Source organism: Zeus faber, assembly GCF_960531495.2.
Source record: "Zeus faber genome assembly, chromosome: 12".
NCBI classification, from domain to species: domain Eukaryota; kingdom Metazoa; phylum Chordata; class Actinopteri; order Zeiformes; family Zeidae; genus Zeus; species Zeus faber.
The window spans coordinates 13246506-13269266 of record NC_137196.1 but is presented as its reverse complement, the minus strand read 5'-3'; the positions used below and the strand labels follow the sequence as shown (position 1 = coordinate 13269266).

General features: G+C 43.2%; 2 protein-coding genes across 2 annotated transcripts in view; both read left to right on the top strand.

The window, feature by feature from the left end:
• Positions 1 to 12743, top strand: part of kif1ab (kinesin family member 1Ab) — a gene marked incomplete at both ends in the record, with an annotated part of 28810 nt that extends 16067 nt beyond the window's left edge. Inside the window, 28 exons of the mRNA XM_080010996.1 lie at positions 74 to 146; positions 461 to 551; positions 635 to 783; positions 1244 to 1422; positions 1533 to 1670; positions 2238 to 2356; positions 2696 to 2781; positions 2936 to 3071; positions 3445 to 3634; positions 3739 to 3829; positions 4105 to 4265; positions 4370 to 4425; positions 4536 to 4644; positions 4764 to 4830; positions 5069 to 5153; positions 5595 to 5700; positions 5862 to 5885; positions 6008 to 6122; positions 6210 to 6343; positions 6809 to 6870; positions 6989 to 7134; positions 7484 to 7672; positions 7816 to 7887; positions 8863 to 8972; positions 9606 to 9725; positions 11680 to 11872; positions 12331 to 12449; positions 12695 to 12743. Coding sequence (XP_079867122.1) covers positions 74 to 146; positions 461 to 551; positions 635 to 783; positions 1244 to 1422; positions 1533 to 1670; positions 2238 to 2356; positions 2696 to 2781; positions 2936 to 3071; positions 3445 to 3634; positions 3739 to 3829; positions 4105 to 4265; positions 4370 to 4425; positions 4536 to 4644; positions 4764 to 4830; positions 5069 to 5153; positions 5595 to 5700; positions 5862 to 5885; positions 6008 to 6122; positions 6210 to 6343; positions 6809 to 6870; positions 6989 to 7134; positions 7484 to 7672; positions 7816 to 7887; positions 8863 to 8972; positions 9606 to 9725; positions 11680 to 11872; positions 12331 to 12449; positions 12695 to 12743 — 3169 coding nt within the window. The remainder of the gene's footprint in view (positions 1 to 73; positions 147 to 460; positions 552 to 634; positions 784 to 1243; positions 1423 to 1532; positions 1671 to 2237; positions 2357 to 2695; positions 2782 to 2935; positions 3072 to 3444; positions 3635 to 3738; positions 3830 to 4104; positions 4266 to 4369; positions 4426 to 4535; positions 4645 to 4763; positions 4831 to 5068; positions 5154 to 5594; positions 5701 to 5861; positions 5886 to 6007; positions 6123 to 6209; positions 6344 to 6808; positions 6871 to 6988; positions 7135 to 7483; positions 7673 to 7815; positions 7888 to 8862; positions 8973 to 9605; positions 9726 to 11679; positions 11873 to 12330; positions 12450 to 12694) is intronic.
• Positions 12744 to 18538: 5795 nt separating this feature from the next.
• Positions 18539 to 22337, top strand: LOC307237607 (espin-like protein; the record flags this gene model as incomplete). The annotated part of the gene is made up of 5 exons (XM_080010365.1): positions 18539 to 18553; positions 19096 to 19222; positions 19344 to 19462; positions 19764 to 19949; positions 20703 to 22337. The coding sequence occupies 5 exons, from the start codon at positions 18539 to 18541 to the stop codon at positions 22287 to 22289; spliced, it is 2034 nt and encodes a 677-aa protein (XP_079866491.1). The 3' UTR covers positions 22290 to 22337.
• Positions 22338 to 22761: the final 424 nt, after the last annotated feature.

Here is a 22761-nt window from a genome sequence, read left to right as displayed (position 1 = left end):
TTTTGTACCTCGTTATGTACAGAAGTTCGATAGTTGAGTGGAGCTAGAATTGTCTCTTTTTTATCCCCTTTAGGCTTCAGGAGCTGGAAGATCAGTACCGTAAAGAACGAGAAGAAGCCAGTAATCTGCTGGAACAACAGAGACTGGTGAGACACATTCATTACAGTGTTTCTGTGTGTGTGTGTGTGTGGGGGGGGGGGCATGTGCGGGCATTTGTGCACTGTTTCCTGTGTCCTTTTCTGCTTCAAAGACTTTCAAAAACGGGATTAAAATCCCATTTGAATTGCATCCTGTCAAATTTCAGGCACATATATATATTCTGTATTTATCGAACCATCAGTGGTAAAGGCCGCACGACTTTGATAATTGTATTTCATTTTTATTTTATATTACATTCTTTGGGGGAATTAAAAGTAAATCCTGATGTTGACGGACTGACGATCATGTGTGTTGTTTGCAGGACTATGAGAGTAAACTGGAGGCTCTTCAGAAACAAGTGGACTCGCGTTATCTAGAGTCTCCTGAGGAGGAAGACGAGCCTGAAGAGGAAGGTAAAAACAATCCACCTGGCGACCCTTTGTGTTGAAGAGTAACATTAGTTGATTTAACTGTGTGGCCTGTTTGCGTCCCCTAGTGGCGTGGACCAAGCGTGAGACGGAGCTGGCCCTGTGGGCCTTCCGCAAGTGGCGCTTCTACCAGTTCACGTCCCTCAGGGACCTGCTGTGGGGCAACGCCATCTTCCTCAAAGAGGCCAACGCCATCAGCGTGGAGCTCAAGAAGAAGGTACGCATTCAGGTTTTAGAATTAGTTATTGGTGAGAGATGCATTTCTCTTTCACATACGTTTAGATAAAAAAATCCTTCTTTTAAGTGTTTATTTGCCAGTGAAAGCTTGAAACAAAATAGGTTCTGCCACATATTCTAAATCAAATGAATAGTTAATACCCTATAAATGATTAATGTTTCCTGATGTTAATCTTATTTTACATTTCCACTGTTGTGGCAGTGATTTTGACACTTTCAAATCACAGCAGAGCATGGATTCAATGTTTCAATGTGGATTTTCATTGACTCTAACTATTAAAACTGTTTCTGTACTAAAAGTTTCTCCACACACACCTCTCACAACGTCCTTTATTCCTTTCAGCTCGGTCCAGTTTGCAAGACAAGTCAATTTGCAGAGGATTACATCGAGCCTACTTACCCAAAATATTTCGGTCATATTGTGTCTTCCACCTCCACAGGTCCAGTTCCAGTTTGTGCTGCTGACAGACACCTTGTACTCCCCGCTGCCTCCCGACCTGCTGCCCTCCAACGTGGCCGACGAGCGGGAGCGGCGCTCCTTCCCCAGCACCATCGTAGCCGTGGAGGTCCAGGACCAGAAGAACGGAGCCACGCACTACTGGACCCTGGAGAAGCTCAGGTACCAGCGGGCGTCGGCGGAAAGGAAAAGAGCATCCACTTCCACATCCCCTGGAACGGTCAATACCCATTGGTTTGTTTGTTGCGTCCACTCCCTGCTGCCCCCTGCAGGCAGAGGCTGGACCTGATGAGGGAGATGTACGACCGCGCCGCCGAGGTCCCGAGCAACGCCGTGGAGGACTGTAACCAATCCCTGACCGGAGGAGATCCCTTCTACGACCGCTTCCCGTGGTTCCGTCTCGTCGGCAGGTCAGTCCAGCGTCCAGTGTCAAAAGAAGGAGTGTCTCCGTATCTTTTTATGCTTTATGGCAGTGGTTCCCAACCTTTTTTCCCCCACTCAGACACCCCCTTAATTCACACCGATTCAATCTGAGACCCCCCTATTTTTGTCTGAATTGTTCCTATTTTCAGGTTCTATTTCGGGCCTAAGGCGCATACATACAATAGAAAGAAGTCATGGATTTTGATCCAATATTTGATTATTAGGAAACATATGCCTCAGATCATCCCAGGCCTCGCGACCCCTCCTGTGATCTTTGGCGACCGCTGTTGGGGTCTAGCAACCCAGGTTGGCAATCACTGCTTTATGGATTTGATTACAGTAATGAACAAAATAACATGGTGGTTTCTCTTAATATGGATATTTTGCTGTGAGCTCCACCCACCCTCCCACGTCCGCTTGTTCTTTTGGGTTTTGCCTCTTTGTTCTTTTGGGATCTCTCTTCTTTTTCTCACTGCTTTTATTATTCATTTATTTTTTGGAATTCATCATCTTCATGGAATTCATTCATTCATTCTTTTCCCTCCATCTTCCAGGGCCTTTGTGTACCTGAGCAACCTGCTGTACCCGGTGCCCTTGGTGCACCGCGTGGCCATTGTGAGCGAAAAGGGCGAGGTTAAGGGCTTCCTTAGGGTGGCCGTCCAAGCTATTTCAGGTACAATTAGGAATATACATAAACTGGAACATATATTACACCGGAATATACCTCATTTAAAGAGAAACCTCTACTACTTTTTCAAGATTGAAAGAAAAAAAATATTTGGATCGGAGTCAGTGGATCTACATTAAAACTGTGCTTTTATTTGTTCAATCGATATATTTTTAACGTTTTCTTAACTTTGAATTGATTGATCTCCTGATTTCAATTTCGAAAACCCCAAAAAAAAACCAAAAATTATTTTCCAAAGCTCGGCTATTTGTTCTGTTTTTTATTTTTTTTCGGTTGAAAAAGAACATGCTGGTTAGAATATTTGACATTTTTTTCTTTCCCCAGCTGATGAAGAAGCCCCAGACTACGGCTCCGGTGTCAGGCAGTCTGGCACTGCCAAGATCTCATTCGAAGACCAACAGTTTGAGAAGGTATTTCATGGACAGTAGCCAGAAGCTTATATTTAGGTTCAGTGTCGATTGGAATACCACCTTCCAAAAATGTGTCCCTGGGAGTATCAACACTTCAGAATTGAGATCTAGGTTTATTCCTTCTCCGTATTGGTGTGACATCGTCTCGTTTTAGTTCCAGACCGAGTCGTGCCTGGGCGGCCTCTCCTACTCCTGCAACTCTCAGGAGGAGCTGCGGATCGTAGAGGGAGAAGGACAGAACTCAGAGTTTGGAATTTCCGCCGATGAGGTCAACAACAACACCTGTGCCGGTCAGGACATCTCTAAAGACATGTTTTTCAAGAGAATATAATTTGTTTGTTGCTGTTGTCGGTAATGGGAGGCGATCCTTTCATTTTAGCAGGGCTGCTTGCGCTTCAAGGTCATTTAGCGGGGTGAATAATGCAAGTAATGATAGTAATGGGGAATGCATATTCATATTTTCTAATGAGGACTAACATAATAATAAGCAGCTCTGGAGAATTTCAATGAATTGTTTACAAATTGGTCAAATTCTGGGGCTCGTCTTTATTCAGTGAAAATCTCAAGCAAGACGAGCAAATTCAAAGCCTTAGCTGGCCTAGGGATAGTTGTTGAATTGTGCGTGCCTGTATGTGACTATGGACCCTCCGTCTTCCCGCTCAGCCACTCCGGAGGCTCCCAGCAGCCCGATGAAGGCCCTGGGCCTGGGGCTGGACCTGCCCCTGGACCTGGCCCTGGCCCAGGACACGGCCCTGCCCCACCTGAACGTCGGCACCACCTTCACCTTCAGGGTCACCGTCCTTCAGGCCTCCAGCATCTCTGCCGAGTATGCCGACATCTTCTGCCAGTTCAAGTGAGTCGACCGCAGTCATTTAGGCATCCGCTTCCGAGCCTCGAGTGAATGTGCAATCTCCGGGGCTATAGCTCAGAGTTTGTAATGTTCATCGCTTGTTTCAGCTTCATCCACCGCCACGATGAAGCCTTCTCCACCGAGCCGCTGAAGAACACCGGCAGGGGACCGCCGCTCGGCTTCTACCACGTACAGAATGTAAACCCTGCATATTTACAGTTTACCTGGAATCTCCCACATTAATTGTTAACTGTGTGTCACAATGTTTTTATCTTTGTATTTTAGTAGAATAAATTATAATATGATTTTAACTGTATATGACTGAACTATTTCTATATTATAATGGTTGCTAGTTTCTGGAGGATGACTTTACATGAGATAGTGCTATCATTGTCTTATATAGTGATATCGTGCTACTATATCACAACTTAACTGGTCTTTGACCCCAATTCCTACTCCTTCTACTCCATTAGATCACAGTGGAGGTGACCAAATCCTTTGTGGAGTACATCAAGACCCAGCCCATCGTCTTCGAGGTCTTTGGACACTACCAGAAGCAGCCGTTCCATCCCCTCTGCAAAGACCTAATCAGGTCAGAAATATACCTTGATAATAAGAAAAATGCCCCTAACAGGTTTTTACAAAATAAAATAAAGTTGTTTTGATTTGATTCCGATTTTTCATAGATGTTCTTCCAATATAGAGTATGTTCTCTTTTATTTCTATGTATTCTCTTAGCCCACTGAGACCTTCAAGGAGGCAGTTTCCCCGAGTGATGCCACTGTCCAAACCAGGTGCGTCGTTCGCCACCGTCTGTTCTGTTCTAGTCTGTTTTAGTTTTGTTCTGCAAGGTGTAATCTTTTCTCCTCATATTGATCCGTCACATTTTTTGTTCTTCTGTCAGTGCCAGCCACCAAGCTCAGCACGCTCACTCGCTCCACCGCAGGACCCTGCCACACCAAATATGACCTCATGGCTTTCTTTGAGATCTGTGAGCTGGAAGCCAACGGAGAGTAAGTAGTCCTAGCGTTTTGATAAGGGAGCAAAAACACTCATATTCAATGCTATTGTTTCAATACAGAAAACTTTGATGTTGACAGTCAGTATTTGCATTGATTATTTCCCTTTTTAGCTATATCCCCGCTGTTGTGGACCACAGGAGGGGCATGCCGTGCCATGGAACTTTCCTCCTACATCAGGTATCACCTTTTACCAAGGCATCCTAGACAGTGACTGAGCATAGATTGCTTCAGAAGCTGCAAATATGGAAAAAAAAATACACGTGAAAAAACGTAGTTACGGCAAAATGCTTACCTAAGCAATTTTACATTTTCACAAATTTGCACAATCGTTAAACTGTGAAATGAAACCCCCCATCCCCCCAGAGCGCTCTCTGTTTCACAACCTGTATCTCATCACCGTCTCTCTGCCTCACAGGGCATTCAGAGGAGGATCACCGTCACCATAGCCCACGAAACAGGAAATGACATCGAGTGGAAGGAGGTCAAGGAGCTGGTGGTTGGTAAGTAGGGAAATCACAAATTCTGATATCACCTTCTAAATACACACACTATGGTCTAGCATACTTCAATATGTAATTCAGTATGTGTATAATCTTTTAGACGGGACATTTTGCACTCCCAATGCATTGTTGAATACGCTTGCCAGCGTATTATGATATTTCAACCAATATTTTGCATCCTATTTGATGCTGTCTACTGTTTCAGACGTATTAAAAACGCTCACAGACAAATATGACATACTAAATAGTATGCATGCACAGGGTTTTGGACACAACAAATTACTTTCAAGCGCCTTCACTGGCTTATATACAATAATAATAACCCTAATCATCAATTTCATTGCAGTGGTTAAAATGAAAGCCAATGTTTGTGAATATATACAGATCGTCATAGCATGTTATGAGAAGGACGTCATCGGGATTTTTTTTTAATGTCCTTAGGTCGTATCAGGAACACTCCGGAGGCGGACGAGACCATCATCGACCCCAACATCCTGTCCCTCAACATCCTGTCGTCAGGATACTTCTGGCCCAAGCATGATGACAAGTGCGACACTTTAATTCCATGTTTTCTACATCCAATGGATTCTTATTATCGTTTCCGCTCACTTTTTCCTCACTCTTTCCATGTTTCCACCCCTACTTTGCTGTCAAACTTTTATTTACCGACCTGCTGTCCTGTTTGTCTTTCTCTTTTGCTCACCGCAGTGTCTCCTTGGGAGTTGACCATAGGTATTGTGCTTATTTTCTTATAATTTCAACATCCATTTGGGGAGAGAAGCCTCTATTCATTTTGCAATATGGATACTCCTTTTAGAGTACATAACTAAAGAGTAAGCCGTCCTTCCATGCAGGACCTTCTACCGATTCGAGGCGGCGTGGGACAGCTCCATGCACAACTCACTCCTCCTCAACAGAGTGACTCCCTACGGGGAGAAGATCTACATCACTCTCTCTGCATATCTAGAGGTAGTAGAAGTGTATTTGCTCAAACAAAACAACGAGCGTGAAAGTAGTGGTTGCCCTGGATGCTAATTGGGCATTTTTCATAACCAGATGGAGAACTGCACCCAGCCGACGGTGATCACCAAAGACTTCTGCATGGTGTTCTACTCTCGTGACGCGAAGCTCCCGGCCTCTCGCTCCATCAGGAACTTGTTCAGCACCGGCTGCCTCAGGCCCTCCGAGAGGTATTTGCAGTTTTTCTGCCAAGGCTTTATTGTGGACTCAAAAGCTTTTCGTACAAGGCTCCTGGGGATGCAGATCCTGGTCCATTGCCAATTAAAAGGGTGCGGTTGAGGTTGAAACCTCACGTTGACCCAGTAAGCAGGTTAGGGTGAGGCCAAGGGGTTGTTTTCAAAGGTTTTCAAAACAGCTAAAATGAGACATTGAATGACACTGAATGAATGACATTTCTTCTAAATTTTTCTTTGTAAAGAGGCAATATGAATGCTAAACTAACGAGATGAAAACTTTCAAACTGCATCTCTCTCTCTGCATAATTCGAACCAAAGAAAACAAACTTTAGGCCTGATGGCATCTTAAATGACCAGTAAATAATCCTCATTGGTGTTGTTTTTCTCTATCATCGAATGGAAGATGAAATGTACCACTCTGGGATACCTGTAACTTTTTTCCGTCCACCTTTTCCTTAGCAACCGCGTCACAGGAGTCTATGAAGTCACCCTCTGCCACGTGGCGGACAATGGAAGTCCAGGTAAGAGAAGGAAACCCCAAGAATCACGCTCAACAGCCTTTTCTCCTTCTTCTTTGTCCTCCTACTGGAAGATGAGTTTCTAAAGCCCAAATTGCGCGTCGCTTTTTTTCGTCTCCAGGCATGCAGCGGCGTCGCAGACGCGTCCTTGACACGTCGGTGGCATACGTCCGAGGGGAGGAGAACCTGGCCGGCTGGAGGCCCCGCAGCGACAGCCTCATCCTGGACCACCAGTGGGAGCTGGAGAAGCTCAGTCTCCTGCAGGAGGTGAGGGCCCGATGCATTGTGGGTATCGTCATTGATGTATGGCGTATTGGCTTTGGCACCAGTTGAGGTTGAAAGGTACTAATGTTTGTAATATGTGGAATACGATTGCCGTTTTCGGAGATGGTTGAAAACATCTAATGAGCTTTCTCCACAACGCTTCCATGGGTCAACTTGAACCTGAAAATTGGAGCCCGTGCGAGTTTGGGCCCAGCTTTTTATCATGGCCAATTGGGTTCCAATCGGATCTCAAGATTAATCCAATCACTTTCGGGTCCGAGCTTTAGTACCCGTGAAGACCTCCACTTCACATGTGTGCCTGTGTGTGTGTGTGTGTGTGTGCGCTTCTCAGGTGGAGAAGACCAGGCACTACCTGCTCCTGAGGGAGAAGCTGGAGGCCACGCTGCAAGCGGGACAGGACGCCCTCTGCAAGAGCAACGACATCTGTGACTTTGCCAAGAGCCCCGTGTTCAGCCCCAGCCCCGGCAGCAGCCCAGCCCTCGACAGCCCCAACCAGAGGCAGAGGGAGCTGGCTGCCAAGGTGAGCGCCGGCCGCCTGGCTTCACTTTGAGGCCTCTGCGTTTCTTCTCTTGTGTTTATTTGCTTTTCGATGGCCGACTGAATGGCTTCCCCTCTTTTTTATTCTCCCCTCCCATCGTCCCCGACCCCTTCCGGCTCCGCCAGTGTCTGCGTCTGCTGATGCACACCTTCAACAGGGAGTACAGCCAGGTGAGCAGCAGTGCCAGTGAGAGCAAGGTGAGCCCCAGCCTCGGCCCTCCAGCACAGCCCCCCTAACCCACATTAGTTCACCCAACGTAACCAAGCCCCCCCACTGCGCCCTCCCACCCCCTTCGCCCACCAAACCCCCTGGCTCTCCTTCATCAGTCTACTTATTCTCACCCTAACCCAAATAATTAGGTTATTCATTTGTTGATTTGTGCATCTTGCATTTTAATTTGAATTATCTATCTTCTTTATTCCTCCTTCCCTCACATTGCATCATTCCAACTTTTAAAGATATTAAGTTATCCAAAGTTTCCTTCAACTACTCAACCTTTATATTTTTGTTTAACCTATTCTTGTACTCAAGTAGTCATATCACCCTTAACTCACACAGAGCAGTGGCTGTTCTTACCTGCATTAGTATAACTAATAGACAGATGGATTTTTCTCCACGCAAAGTATCGGCGTGTAAAGTAGAGTGTATTAAATATGAGCTTGTCCTCATCCCAGGATTGACACTCTGGTACATAGCAAACAAATCCAGTAACCAGACCTTCTCGAACTTAAAGTTGAATTGTTTCCATTGATCCTCGTTCTCCCGCACCTTTTTCTTTCACCTCATCTTCACCGGACCTCTCTGCTGTCTTCCCCTCCTCCTTACAGAATGCAAGGCTTCCGCATTCCTAGGCTACTAATGTACTAATGCATGTCCTTTAACATATTAAGGAGGAAGGGGCTCATGTATTATAAGAATCTCTATTTCACCCATATTATTTGTTTGCAATATATATCCTCACCACAATCAACATTTTCTGACTCTCAATGCCTGTATGTTTGTACGTATGTGTTTCGCTGTTCGTGGGTTTGTATTTGTCTATGTATTCGTCCCCTTTGGTCGCTATTTTGTATGTTTCCCATGTATGATGTGTGGGTGCGTGTGTGCGTGTGTGCGTGTGTGTGCGTGTGTGTGTGTGTGTGTGTGTGTGTGTGTGTGTGTGTGTGCACTAGCTGTCAGAGATGTCTGCATCCCTGATGAGGGACTCATCTTCCTCTGGGCTGAGCACACTCACACCATCTTCTACCTGTCCCTCACTGGTGGAGGGACACTACGACATCAGGTACGACTGCTACTACTACAACAACTATTATTTGTACTACTGGTACTACTTCTACTACCACTACTACTAGTACTACTACTACTACAACCAGTACTACTACTACTACTGGTACTTCTACTACTACTTGTACTACTGCTACTACTACTACTACTACTTTTACTTCTATTACCACTACTACTACTGGTACTACTATGACCAAATGAACTAGAATCACTACTACTGTTACTACTGCTACTACTACTAAAACCTCTACTACTACTGGTACTACTACTTCTACTACAACCACTTCTACTACTACTGGTACTACTACTACTACTACTACTACTTCAACAACTACTGCTACAGATACTAATATCACTACTACTACTACTACTACTACTATTACCACCACTACTACTACTTGTACTACTGGTACTACTACTACTACTACCACTACTACTACTACTGGTACTACTACTACTAATTCTACAAAGGTTTGTGAACTTAGTGATCAGAATGTGTTGTTATTTGTGTTACGTGGCCTGCAGAGGGAGCTTTTGGACATTTGTGTGAAACATTTTACATAGTTACACTTAAATTTGAAAAAAAAGGCACAGTCCAGTCTTTAACTAAGTATTGCCTTGCGCTGCGCAGACACACGGAGCCGGGTTCGGGGGCGTCCACCCCAGACCTGGACCCCTACAGCCCAGTGGACAGGAAGAAAGGCCTGCGGGGATGCACCTTTGTTCCCGACATCCAAGAGATCCGTGTCAGGTGAGCGATGCCACCTGAGGCCTGCTTGAGTTGTTAAGTTTCATTTATTCTTTATTTATGCAGGTGAAACATCCCTGTGCCAATATGCCCATTGTGTTTACATGGGTGTTTGTTGACATAAAAAATGCCACAAGCATGATCCCAGAATAAACAACAGTTTTCCCTACCATTAAAAGATTTAGGAGGGAGCGGGGCCCCTAAGTATTTTTTGACGCCGCTACTCCAAGTTTCAACGCGACAAAGCTAAGCTGTACCCCGGCGACGAAAGAATCCGCCCAAATCGCGATCTCCTCCTCATCTTTTGGGGTTTTCACAGTGACCACAATGGTAGTCCCCGGCTAAGGTTTATCTACGCTAGGATCCGCGGTGGACTCTCTGCCACTGTTACTCTGTTGTTACTCTGTTAACGCTACTGATGCTGCGTTCAAGTAATGTGGGAATTTACAGTCAAAACGACTTGCTGCTTTCTGCTGCTCGTAATCGATCAACTTTTTAGAACCATAACTACTCTAATTCTTTTTGAACTTATGGAAAATTATATTTGGAAATGGGTTTGAACAAAAGTGCCAGCTAAGTTATGTAATGCAGCCAAAATATTGTATGTTTCGAAGTTAATAAAAACACGTAATGGAAGGAATTATGTGTCACAATGTAGAAATAGATATAATACAATAGATACAAATACAAATGTATAAATAGTACAATCTACAGATCTGTATTAAGAGATATACATGTATTTCTAAATCCACAAATAAATAATGTATGACTTGCCTTGTGTAAAGCATTTTACAAATGAATGTAACTGAATGAACAGAAAAAAACTATGCGGAGACACGTTGTGCTGTCATTTCTGGTCACATTACTTCTGTCCCCTCGTCTGCTCTCTGTGTCTTGAGTTTTACCGTGGGTGGGGCTCAGGCAGCTCAACCACACACACACACACACACACACACACACACACACACACACACACACACACACACACACACACAGTGAACCAGGTGAAGATAACGTTACTCGAGCCAGGGAGTCCATTTTATTTATTGTTTTGGTTGTGTGGTTTCATTTTATTTATTTATTTATTTATTTAGGATATTTACTTTTTTTCACATTACAAAATTCGAATATTCTTAAGAATTAAAAGTTCAATGCTATTCATTATATCAGTGGCAAAATATGGTCTTAAAATGCTAATAACATAGTTTATCGCATAGTTTATTTTTAATTATTTCTGGTACGATATCGTTCAACAAGCGTAGTTATTGTGACCGGCCTAAGCTAGACATAACAAACAACAAGTGCCTGAAATGTGCCCTCTAGCCTATTGTTATTTGGGCTTAAATTAAAAATCACTGACTCACTTTGAATATCCCAGAACCATTACTGTTTCATGGCATTTTAATTTTCAGTGATGCTTTTGAAGTACTTTTCTCATTTCAAATGGTGACTATTGTTCATGCAAAGCTAAAATGCTTAAATTGAAATGGTAAACATAATGCATTCGCACTACATGCAATCTTTTTGGACATAATTCTGACCGGGATGTACTCGGAATAAAGTAAAGATTACTTTAGAGTTGTCACCATAATTATATAGTAGCCTAACCATGGGTGTTTATGATTATGTGTTCAGATTATGTAAAATGGTCGGATTCCACAATATTTGCATCCAAATATAAGGGAAATTGTAATTGAATGTTGCATAAAATAGGATGTGAATGAGGTATGTTTCCATCAGTTGAGGTTGAGACAAATTAAATGTCTGAATTTCAATGTTTCAATGTTCAATCCCAAAACACAGCTCTTTCACAGGCGGTAGGGATGTATTATTGCAAAGTTATAATGTTGTACTATTAGGGTATGATAAAAATTTGTCATCAACTAATATTGTTGTGATCGTCACAGCCCTTGCCTTGTTCACTTCTAAACACGGTCCGCCTCCGTCTCTCCTGCAGCCCCATCGTTTCGAAGAAGGGCTACCTGCACTTCCTGGAGCCCCACACCAGCGGCTGGGTGAAGCGCTACGTGGTGGTGCGCCGGCCCTACGTCTACCTGTACCGCAGCGAGAGGGACAGCGTGGAGCGAGCCGTCATCAACCTGTCCTCTGCACAGGTGGAATACAGCGAGGACAAGCAGACTCTGCTGCGGGTACGAAAACGGTCGCACTCATGTCAGCGAGCACTCGTCCGTCGCGACGGCAGACTCGCCAACGAACGAGTCGGGAGTCAGGAGTCACTCCTGGAAAGAGTTGTTTTGTTCGATCGTTCCGTTTCGTCCGTTTCGTTGGTTTTTCGTTCGTTGCGTTCTCGACTCTTGTAACTGCGGCCAGACGCGCAGGCGGCATTGAGTCCCGAAAGAGCGACGCGCCCCAAACAAAGCCCCTTGGGTTTCGATTTAGCGAGTGGGCGAGCGAGGAACGACGGATCAAACGCGCGAAGAGTCAGAAAATCGAGCAACTCTTTTTTTACCGAGTGACTCGCCCAAGAGCCCGATCTTAAAAAAAAAAGAGTTGGAGCGTTCATCGCCGCTCTGAAGTATTGCGTCGATGTACTAATCTCCGCCCTTGTCAGGAATGTTTTTCTTGTCTTTTTTTGCACACTTTGCAGACTCCCAACACATTCGCGGTGTGCACGGAGCACCGTGGAATCCTGCTCCAGGCCGGCAACGACAAGGAGATGCACGACTGGCTGTACGCCTTCAACCCTCTGCTGGCTGGCACCATCAGGTATGCTCTACGAGCTTTGGATGAGGTTTCCATCCACCGAAAACCTACGTTAAGATGTCCCGCCTTGACGCTTCTGAACCCAAATCAAAGCTCACGTCCAATAACCTTTCTGCTCTTTGAGAGGGCCACAAAAAGTGTGAGGAAAGCCCGTTCCGTGGGCTTTCTGCCTCTTTCATTCGGTCAAAGAGAATCTTTTTGGTTCAAGGTGCTTTGTCTTGATATTTCTTCCTTCTTCCCTCCCGCAGGTCAAAGCTCTCCAGGAGAAAGTCGGTCCAGTCGTCCCCGAGGATGTGAGGGGCTCCGCCGCCTGGTGGAGGAAAAAAAGAACAAAATCACAAACACAATCTAAAACGCTCAATTGACCCTCCTTACTATAATGTACATAGATCATATAAACAAAACTTATACATAGACCACTTAGAAAACTTTCTGTATCCTGTTCCCCGTTCTACTCCTCGGCCACTATCGCCACAATTTATTTTCTTTTGTCTTTTTCTTTTGCAGTTTCTCATGATTTTTGCCACCTCCGGTCCTGCATGTCGTGACCCATAGAAGAGTTTCGTTAGGACTAAATATCGACCAGTAACCCCTTAATGAGCTTACCTCTTACAGACCATCCAGGCTAGTTGTGAGTGGTCATTTTTTCTTCCATTTACATCTACACATTTGACCCGTTTGTCGTCACGTAGGGCCCCGATTCCTCCCGAAAGCAAAGTTGCAAGTAAATGGATATTCATCACGTTGCCATGCACCCATTATTTAACGTGTGTTCTGTCATGTGAAAGGGACGATATCATGATAAATATGCGATTCATTCTCCTATAAACAGAGTATACTTCATCTCAGTTCGGAGTTTTAGTAGCAGAGGTGGTGGATCATGAAATGGTGAAATTTTGTTTTATTATTGAAAAACGAAAAAAAAAAAGTACGAAACCGAGGCAAAGTGAACCAACAATTGTGAAGATAACTTTTTTTTCAGCCTTGTATTTTGTGTATATGACATTATTTTTGGACGAGTTATTTATTTATTTATGGTTCTTAACTTGAGCTTTATGCACTGTCATTTTTTTTGCGGTGAAACGGCTTACCAGTTTTGTTGCATGGCACTTTATTGTTATTATTATTATTATCATTGTTACCTTGAATTAATGTCTTGTGTGTCAGTTACTCTGTTGTTTTAACCAAAGCATTGAAATGATGTGTGTGTGCGTGTGTGTGTGTGTGTGTGTGTGTGTGTGTGTGTGTGTGTGTGCGTGCGTGCGTGCGTGCGTGCGTGCGTGCGTGCGTGCGTGCGTGCGTGCGTGTGGAGGAGCTGCCTGAGCCCCACCAGTGGTTCAGCAATATCTGAATGAAAGGGAAATCCCTAATTTCCGTTGTGCAAGTTGCAAATTTTACTCCAGATTTAACATTTATTTAAAACTTCATTCCAAAATGTTTCTCTATGTTAAATATCGGGATATACGGTGATTTAGTGCTTTTGTTGATCAAAAAGGCAATTAACTGTGTTAGGGCCGGTGGAGAAATCATTTTTAAAGGTTTCGCATTAGAAGTTAGAGGGAATAAACCCATTTAAAGTTACTCACACATAACTATTTGATAAAGATGAATCGACTAACGGACCTATGATGAGTTCAGAAGAGGAGTTTTAAGTGAGACAGTGCATCGCCGATGCACCGGATAGTGCCTCCCTTTGTCCTTTATCTATCTCTGTACAGTATCTACCCTTAGATGCTACGGGTCTTTTTTTTTTTTTTACTATTTAGGATGGACATCAGCGTGTTTTGGAGGGTGAATATTATCCACGATGCCATATATAGTAGTTGGGTGTAGCCTATATAACATTACATAGAGTGCATAGTGCTGTGACGTTACCTTAGTTACTGGATGTTTTGGCGCCCCTGGTGCTCCAATCAGAAAACCAATACAGTATAAGTATTCGCTCCGGTGTACAGGTCTGTCCAAAGTTTTTAGTTTGGTTTTTAAAGTGTCTCTCAGTGTGTCCTGTATAAGGATGACCCCAAATCTCTGTTTAAACTATGAAGATGAAATCTATCGCATGGAGTATATAGTAAGATGGTGTTATACCAATGTCTAAGCATGTCAATGGCCATGGTTCCATTGTGTGTCTATGATCCTAAAACCCCCAATTTCTTCATACACCGTGGTGTGTTGGCGCTAAAGCCGTGGTCAGACAACCATTGGGTGTTTGTCGTGCTGTCGTCCTTTCTGCTCCTTTGCGCCTCGGGCCAGCCAACCTGCAGTGCGTCTAGCGAGGGGGGACGGATTGAGCTGATTCACATGGGAATGGGGAAATTAGGCTGCGGGATAATACACAAATACTCAAAAAGACAATTCGATTTTGTGTGTGGGGTGTCACTTTCATGTTCGCCCCATTTGCCTAAAAAAAAAAAAATTTACATATTTGAACTCATTGTTGAATGCTCTTCGGGTCATCCTGGTACGTTGAATGGTAGGATGCGATTGACGTACAAAACAGGACCTTATTCTTCGAGTGATGTAGAATTTAAAAGACGGATTGGACCTGATTTGTGTGCTATGTTTTTACTTTAGATGGAATGATATATAGGGTCCCGAAATGTATTCCAAACACCGGAAAGGCTTTAAAGAAAACAACAACTAAAAGGCGCAATCGTCCGATTTGAACCCGTGCCATCGTTTCTCCATCGCTGCGTTCACACCTCCCGCCCCCCCGGTCCCAACTCACAGATTACACTAAACACTTTAAATCGAAGGCCTCCCGGTTCAAAGTGCATCACTTTATTATGTTTTGGGTTTTTTTTTACAAGAAGAAAGAAAGCGAGAAAGAAAAAGTCCAAAATTCACACAGTGATTGATGCTCTTTGTTTGTGCACTGCTTCTTTGTCTAAAAGATAAAGGGATGAATTATGACGCCTTTAATTTTTTCCCCAACTGTCATAGTTATGGATCTAAGCATGGGGATCCATTTTTTCTTGCTTGACTCTCTTGCTCCCTCCCTCTCGCCTTATTGCTTGCTGATGGCGCTAGCCCCCCCCCGAGTGCTGCTTGTCGAGTATCGCCATCCGCCCTCCTCCCCCCTCCCCCCTGTGACAACTAAATAACTGGAATCCTTCTCTTTTCGGCTCTGTCTTGTATATATAAAGAAAAAAAAAACCCAGACTGCTGTGTCCCGTCCTATCACACAGATGATATTAACTCTCTTCCCTGTTACTGTACCTCCCTCTCTCTCTCTCTCTCTCTCTCTCTCTCTCTCTCTCTCTCTCCTGGTCGCCCTGTTCGAGTGTCCCTCTGTGGCGTTCCGGGACAGCGCTGAGCTGGGATCAGATCTTGCACATTTCGGGGGGTTGACCTCCGATGGATGATCCCAGGTCAGTGCTCCCCGCTCGGAGGCCGGTGAGATCCGATGTTTATGTTTTCTGAGTGTTCTGGACTTCCTGCTGGTGTCTTATCTTCTCATGTACGTGGATCAGTAACAACGACAAACAACCAAAAAGTTGTCGTTTGAGAAAAACAAACAAAAAAAAAATCTAGTGAAATAAATCAATAAATAAATAAATGTCGAAAATTGCAACAAGACTTTTGTGTCTCACGCGTTTGAATTATTTTCTCTTCTATTAACATTTTGAAACTTCTTTCATACGTTGACTGGAAGGTGCTTGCAGGTCACCTGCAATACAAGATGGTAAGATAGGCTGGTCTTAAAGTCAGGTTTGTTTGTCTATTAGGTTTGTTTATTCACAATTTTACTTTGTTTTATTGTTTTTATGTATTTGTGTGTTTATTGTGTTGCCACTTTATTTATATATTTCATTTGTTAATTATTAATATTATTTTTACTATTATAAGGTGTGCAAAGCGAAGCCATACACTTATTGTTCTACTGTATCTATTTGTTTTTTAGGTTTATTGTATATTAGCAATTTCATTTATTTTTGTTAATTTTTGCATTTATTGAGTATTGCCAATTTATTTGTATTTATTTTGTTATTTATTATATTATTGTATGTATTTTTTATTTTTATTTTTATCTGATAAAAGATGAGATAACTATTAGAATCAAATATTTGTATTATTCTATAAATGACAGAATCTAATTAAAATATTGATTAAAATGTATATATTAGTACACACACACACACACATATATATATATATATACTGTATATATATATATATATAATATTTATGGAAATAAATATAAATAAAATAATAAAAATATCCTGTATATGTATGTATAAATACTATACTGTACATACTCTTGTAGTTCTACAACAGTGCCTCGGGACTTTGTAGGTGACGTTGTAGGTACACGTGTGTCCGTCCCGCTGTGCTTGTGAACCCTCTCCATTATTGACGAGCCGCTCAGCTCCCGCGGGTCTAATAAGACACATTACAGAGACAAAAAGCTCCGAGACCGAGGGGCACTTCTGCCAAGGCAGAAACAGTAACCCTAGACCACTGCGAAGGGAGTTTGGTAACAGGTATTTACTTACGTAAGATACTGTGGGTGTTCAAGAAGTGTGTGTGTGCATGTCTTTGTGTTTATCTATTCTGATTGTGTCACTCTTGATAGTTCTCTCAAGCTTACAACAGCATCCCGATATGGTTATGGTGTCAATATCAAAGTCAATATCTGGCATCAGCAAAATTGTTGGGAAGTCAATCTTCCCTTTGATTGTTTATTTTCCCAAAGCCAAATCTGTTGGCGATGAGGTTTTGATTACAGATGCTACATGAGAGACTGGAAAAGCAGCCGTGCATTCAGTAACACCAGCCAACATGGGAATACACGCACACACAATATATGCACACACACATTCGGGCATAGTCCCACACATAAACATGTGCAGATACAAAGAAAGACATTAGTGCACACACACACACACACACACACACACACACACACATACACACACACACTCACACACACACAGTGGGTGCCAGCTCTATATTATAGATTACGAGTGCCATAGGTCTATACTTTGTGTCCCTGGTCACCCAATCCAACTTCTTTAATTATGCACCGTAAGAAGGCTCCCGCCATGTAACTTCTGCATACAGTTGATGCTGTTCCTTAGCTTTGTTTTTTTTTAATCCACCGCCCAGGGGACAGCAGGCTGACAAAGAACTTCTGGTTCTGAGTTTTTCCACTTTTTTTTTTTTTTTTTTTTTACTTCTTCTACGTTCGGCCCCAGCAATAAGCTTGGACGTTGTGGACTTCATTTCAAGCATATTGTAAGTACTGTAATGTATGTATTTCTGATCAGAACACATATGATTGCCTAATATAAGGTTATTTAGAAATACTTTTTAAAAATTACAATTATAAAGGGATTTTTTCAGCCACAGCCATGGAAGCTCATAAAAGGTTGAAGGTAAAAAAGTAAAGCATCTATGCTGTAATAAACATAATATTTAGTTCATACTGACGAGTCAATTTCAAACAACTATTTCAGGCCTTCCACTTCAGGTCCAAAGTCTATTATTCTGGTCAAGCTCAGAATTAGGCCAATTAAGATGAATAAGCTTTTACAAACCCACCACTTTAGAGGAACGTGACTTTGTGGCTTCCAAAAAAAAGATTTTTTATTGTGAATTCTCCGCATTTTTCGGCGGCTGATTGAATGGCGCAGCATGTGGTGGAGCCTTGAGAAATCCTGTGAATAAGTAGAGTTACCAGCAGAGATATCATGTCTCTCCCATGCTGCCTCCACATCACAGGCTCCTGTTTCACCAACCGGCGATTTCTGCCGTGAGCTACTGTAGCTACAGTGCATGTGTGTGTACAAAAACAATGTGTGTGTGTGCTCCGTGGGGGGTCTCGGACTTTCCAGCCTCTTACACACTCGAGTGTGTCATATTTCCCTCCGGGTGGGATGCTCTATGTCCATCTTTTTAATCCTGTTTCTGTTGAGTTATTGCTATCGGGTTGCTTTGGTAATTTTTTTGATAGTTGGAAATAATTTTCATTTAATATACTGGTACGTGTGGTTTCTTTAAGCTGTTCTGTTTTTTTTCCCCCTAGATACCGCAGAGGAACAGGGTCTCCTGCGTCACTTCCACGTCACTGTGTGAATCACTGAACCAACATGAAGACGAGCAAGGTGAAGAGCCAACAGCGATGAGGAATGATATGATATAATAACTCTGATCTTGATCACGCACCAGGCTACTCAACAAACATTAACTCCCTGTGAAACCAGAAAGTCTCTTGATTTACCAATTTCACATACCTAAAATAAAACAATTGTCTTCATAGGAGGGTTGGTATACATCTTCTTACATAGGACTGTTTATTTATCGATGTATTTAATTATTATTATAATACTCATTATTTTATTTTTAGGGCTTTATTTTATTGTATTTTCTGAGGTATTATTTATCCATTTCTTTTTTGTTTTCTTTCTATCACTGGTTGTCATTTTTATATCGGCTGTGCCAAATATACATAATATATACATACTGTATATAAAAGTGTCTAAATAATGAGATGCATATAGGATTATGTAACATGATGACTGTTTATACATAACGCAAAACACATATTTACATTGTATTTATATATAAAAAAACAAAACAGAATTTACAACATCTTAAAAACAATTCATTATTTTTACGTGACATTAAGAATCTCTCCCCTCACCAGCAGCTGGTTAAGGAGGTGTCCCCTGTGTTTCGCCACCCAACCACACCCTCGGCAACCACGCTCCCCGAGACCCCCGGTGGCGCAAAACACACCGGCTCAATGCAACATGTGCAGGTGGCCTCCTCAGGTAAACATGTTGCAGCGTAGACAATCCCCCCCCCCCCCCCCCCCCCCCAAAAAAGCATGTAAGGAAAGTTGGAAAGTGAAAGGTTTTGAGATGCTTGGTGATTTTGGATTTTGGTTTCCAGTGGTGGCGTCGTTTGGTCTCCTGAAGCCTCCACAGAAGGACCACTCTCTCCTCGCCCAGATGAAGAACCTCAAGTCACTGAAGCATGCGGGCTTCACTGCAGTGTTCACTGGACAAGCGGTGAACAAGCTGCAATATTGTGGAAATAAAAGCCCTTAACATTCACGAAAAATGGCTGTCATGCTTAATTGGAATACCTTTTTTTTTCTAATTGATTCCGTTGAAATAGAAGAAAAAATTTTCATTTTTTACCAGTTTTCATTTTAACAACCCACATATGGCAAAATGGTGTGTATGAATACCAGTGAGAAAGTAGTAGTACGCATGTGTATGCATGTAATAATGTCTCCTGTCAGGTCTGAGCTAAGCGCACAGAAGTTGTGTTATTACATTGTTGTATTACTTTGTTGGCTGTTGACAGAGGGGGGAGAACGAGAAAGAACTTGAACTTAGGGATGTACCCATTCTGGACGTGATCCTTGCCGACATCGACTCCCTGGTTCCTACCCATGATGAGGCTGGCCGCCCGATTGCAGAGTGGAAGAGGCAAGTGATGGTGCGGCAACTGCAGGTTCGCTTGGGGGACGAGGATGAGCAGAGGAGAAAGGTACTGTGCCTATGACGACTGTTCAAGATCTTCGATTAAGTCAACTTGTAAATCATTCTGGAGTTTTTATCTTAATATTGTCTAATTCTTCGGCCATTTGAGTTACTTCATTAGCTTCTTGCAGTAGATTGTCATGGTCTTCGTCATCTGTGGACAGACATGACAGTACCCAACTATTGCTTACCTTAGTGGAGCTAACGAAAGTTACTCGGACGTCCTTGACAGATGACTTTGCTCCATTCATCGATGATTTGCGACACTGAGAAAGACAGTGACATAATGTGTTTTTTATGGGTTTCGGATCCTGACCAGCCTTCTGACCCTGGCAGGAAATAGTCAGCCATGGTATTGTTACAGGAGGGAAGCCCTGCTCTACAGGCTCAATGTGCTCGGGGCCATACCCTTGTCCAACTCTAACTGCCCTTGACACTGTTGATAATGTTGAGGAATGTGACCCTTATAGTCTTCTGGGTGGGGAAGTCATAATGTGTGCATTTGAGTGTTCAGTGCAGCAACACAAGGGCTAAACCAACCTAACTTTAACTTAGGGAATATGAAGCAGGCTATAACCTTTTCAGCATTTAAACAAAGAAACCCCACTTCGCCTTCAAATACCATTGAAAGCTCAAAAGGTAACAGTGGGATTCAAAATATCAATAGTACAGCTATCAGGGTTATTTCCTGCATGATTTTGTACAAATGTGTTTTATGGAAGGATTAAGACTGCACTAAATACAATTTTCTGCCTACCAGGACATGGCGAACGGCCACATATCAGTGGACGGTTGGAAATACTCCCAAACCCACAATGCAATTCTGGGTCCATTTGGGGAGCTGTTGTCTGACGATGACCTGGTGTACCTGCATGAACAGATTGAAAACCTCTCACTGCAGAAGCGCTGCCAGGCCTATGAGCTGGAGCTGACTAGGCTCACTGAGGAACTGAGGGTTATTCTTCCAGATCCTATCGTCAACATTTCTCTGAACAAGGAAGTCTTAAATCAAATGGATGCAGAAGGACACCTGCCATTACCAGTGTGGTGCAGCCGTGTCTCTGAGATTGTCAGAAATATGTCACTGCTACTGAACAATCTGGCAAATTGTGGAGGACAGGGGAAAAGCTCAGTGGATGGAATGATAGAAGGGGTGAGGGAATTACAGGGGGTTAAGGAATGTTTAGGGCTTGGCCTTTACCCTGGCATGAAGCAGCATGTCCAACAGCAGGGCCCCGCTCAGGGAGAGACACCTGTTGGGTGTAGGATACCACATATTGGGATGGCGTCAGCTTTTAGCCACCGCTTGGAGTCTAACAGCTACAGCAGAGCTCAGAGGGAAAGGGTCGAGAGGGAAATCCAACAGTCCGGTGTGTCAGTAAGAAACCTACGCTCTAACTTTGAAAGCCAAATGGGGGGTATTCACCCCTTTCCAGGGTTCGTCAGTAATTCAAACAACATGGGCAACAAGGGAGGCCAGGTGGTAAATAAAGGGACAAGAAGGGGATCTTCTGAAATAAAAAGCCTGGATGCTGAAAGGGACTACATACAGAAGACCAACGATACACATAAACCCGTTACAACTGTACGGGAGACCGTTAGCTTGAGGAAGGAGCGCATTGTGGTGCTGTTCCTTAGCCACTGGAAGAAATCTGCATACGCAATCACAATGAGGGCAGCTCGTGTGAGGCAGGATCAAGAAGCAGTGTCAGGCATTCACCAGCCTCAGCCGATGTCCATCTTTCAATTTTCCCGTCAAAGAATTGCTTTGGAAAAGATGCTCCATTTATGGAGGAATATAAAACTGCGGACCAGAGATCTCCCCTCACAGGCTATGACCCCTCGGACAACCTACTCCCCTGAGCAATTCCTCCCTGAGGTGGATGGTGTGGCAGTGACCCACAACCGCTTGACCCTTGACCTCTTCATGCTCGGATATTTCCACATCTTGGAGCAGGAGCTGCCGCCCGAAGAGAGAAAAATGAGGCACCTGCTTTGCTTTGAAGTCTTTGACCATGTAGGGAGTTTCCCATGGGAGACAGTCAGGGACTTCCACGAGAGCGTCCTGCAGGACATTCAGGCAGGGAGGCGGCGATGGAGCGACGGCTTTGAGGACATAAAGGTACGCTTCTTCGGGAACTCCAGAGAATGTCGCTGTCCGACATCCTCATCGTCTCCAGAAAGCAGACTCGTTCCCAGGGTCATTGTTCAAGCTACTGCAGCAGAAGAGCAAGGCAGTGAAACGGACTTCTCCTGTTTTAGCAATGAAGATATATGTAAATACATTGACCGCAGTTTTGCCTTCTGGAAGGAAAAGGAAGCAGAGCTTTTTGATTTTGCACAGTAGTCTGCATTTGACAATAATCATTATATTTTGATATTTTGCTTGAAAGACATGACATATTGGGACTCATTTGAGTGTGAGAGTGGACTAAGATATTCCACTGATGTATCAAACTGCTTGAATAGTGGGATCCAAAAAATAAAAATAAAAAATAGTATAACACTAACAATTTCTTTGTCATTATTTTGCTTGTGTGTTAAGTCTATTGGATATCCTGACTTATTTAAGGATTTGTTTACTTTAGTACAAGCCAAGTTGACCCGACGATGAATATGACCCGAGTAAAAGTATATATATTTTCCATAGTGCTGACACAAACAATTTGTATGGAAAATTTTGCAAACAAAGACCAATTGTGTCTTGAAACTCAGAGGTCTGCCAAAATGACAAGTTGCCCCTCTGGGCTTAGTTACTCTTTGTAGCAGACTATTTATAGTTAAGGCCAAAACATATACTTTGAGTCATAGTCAGCCTA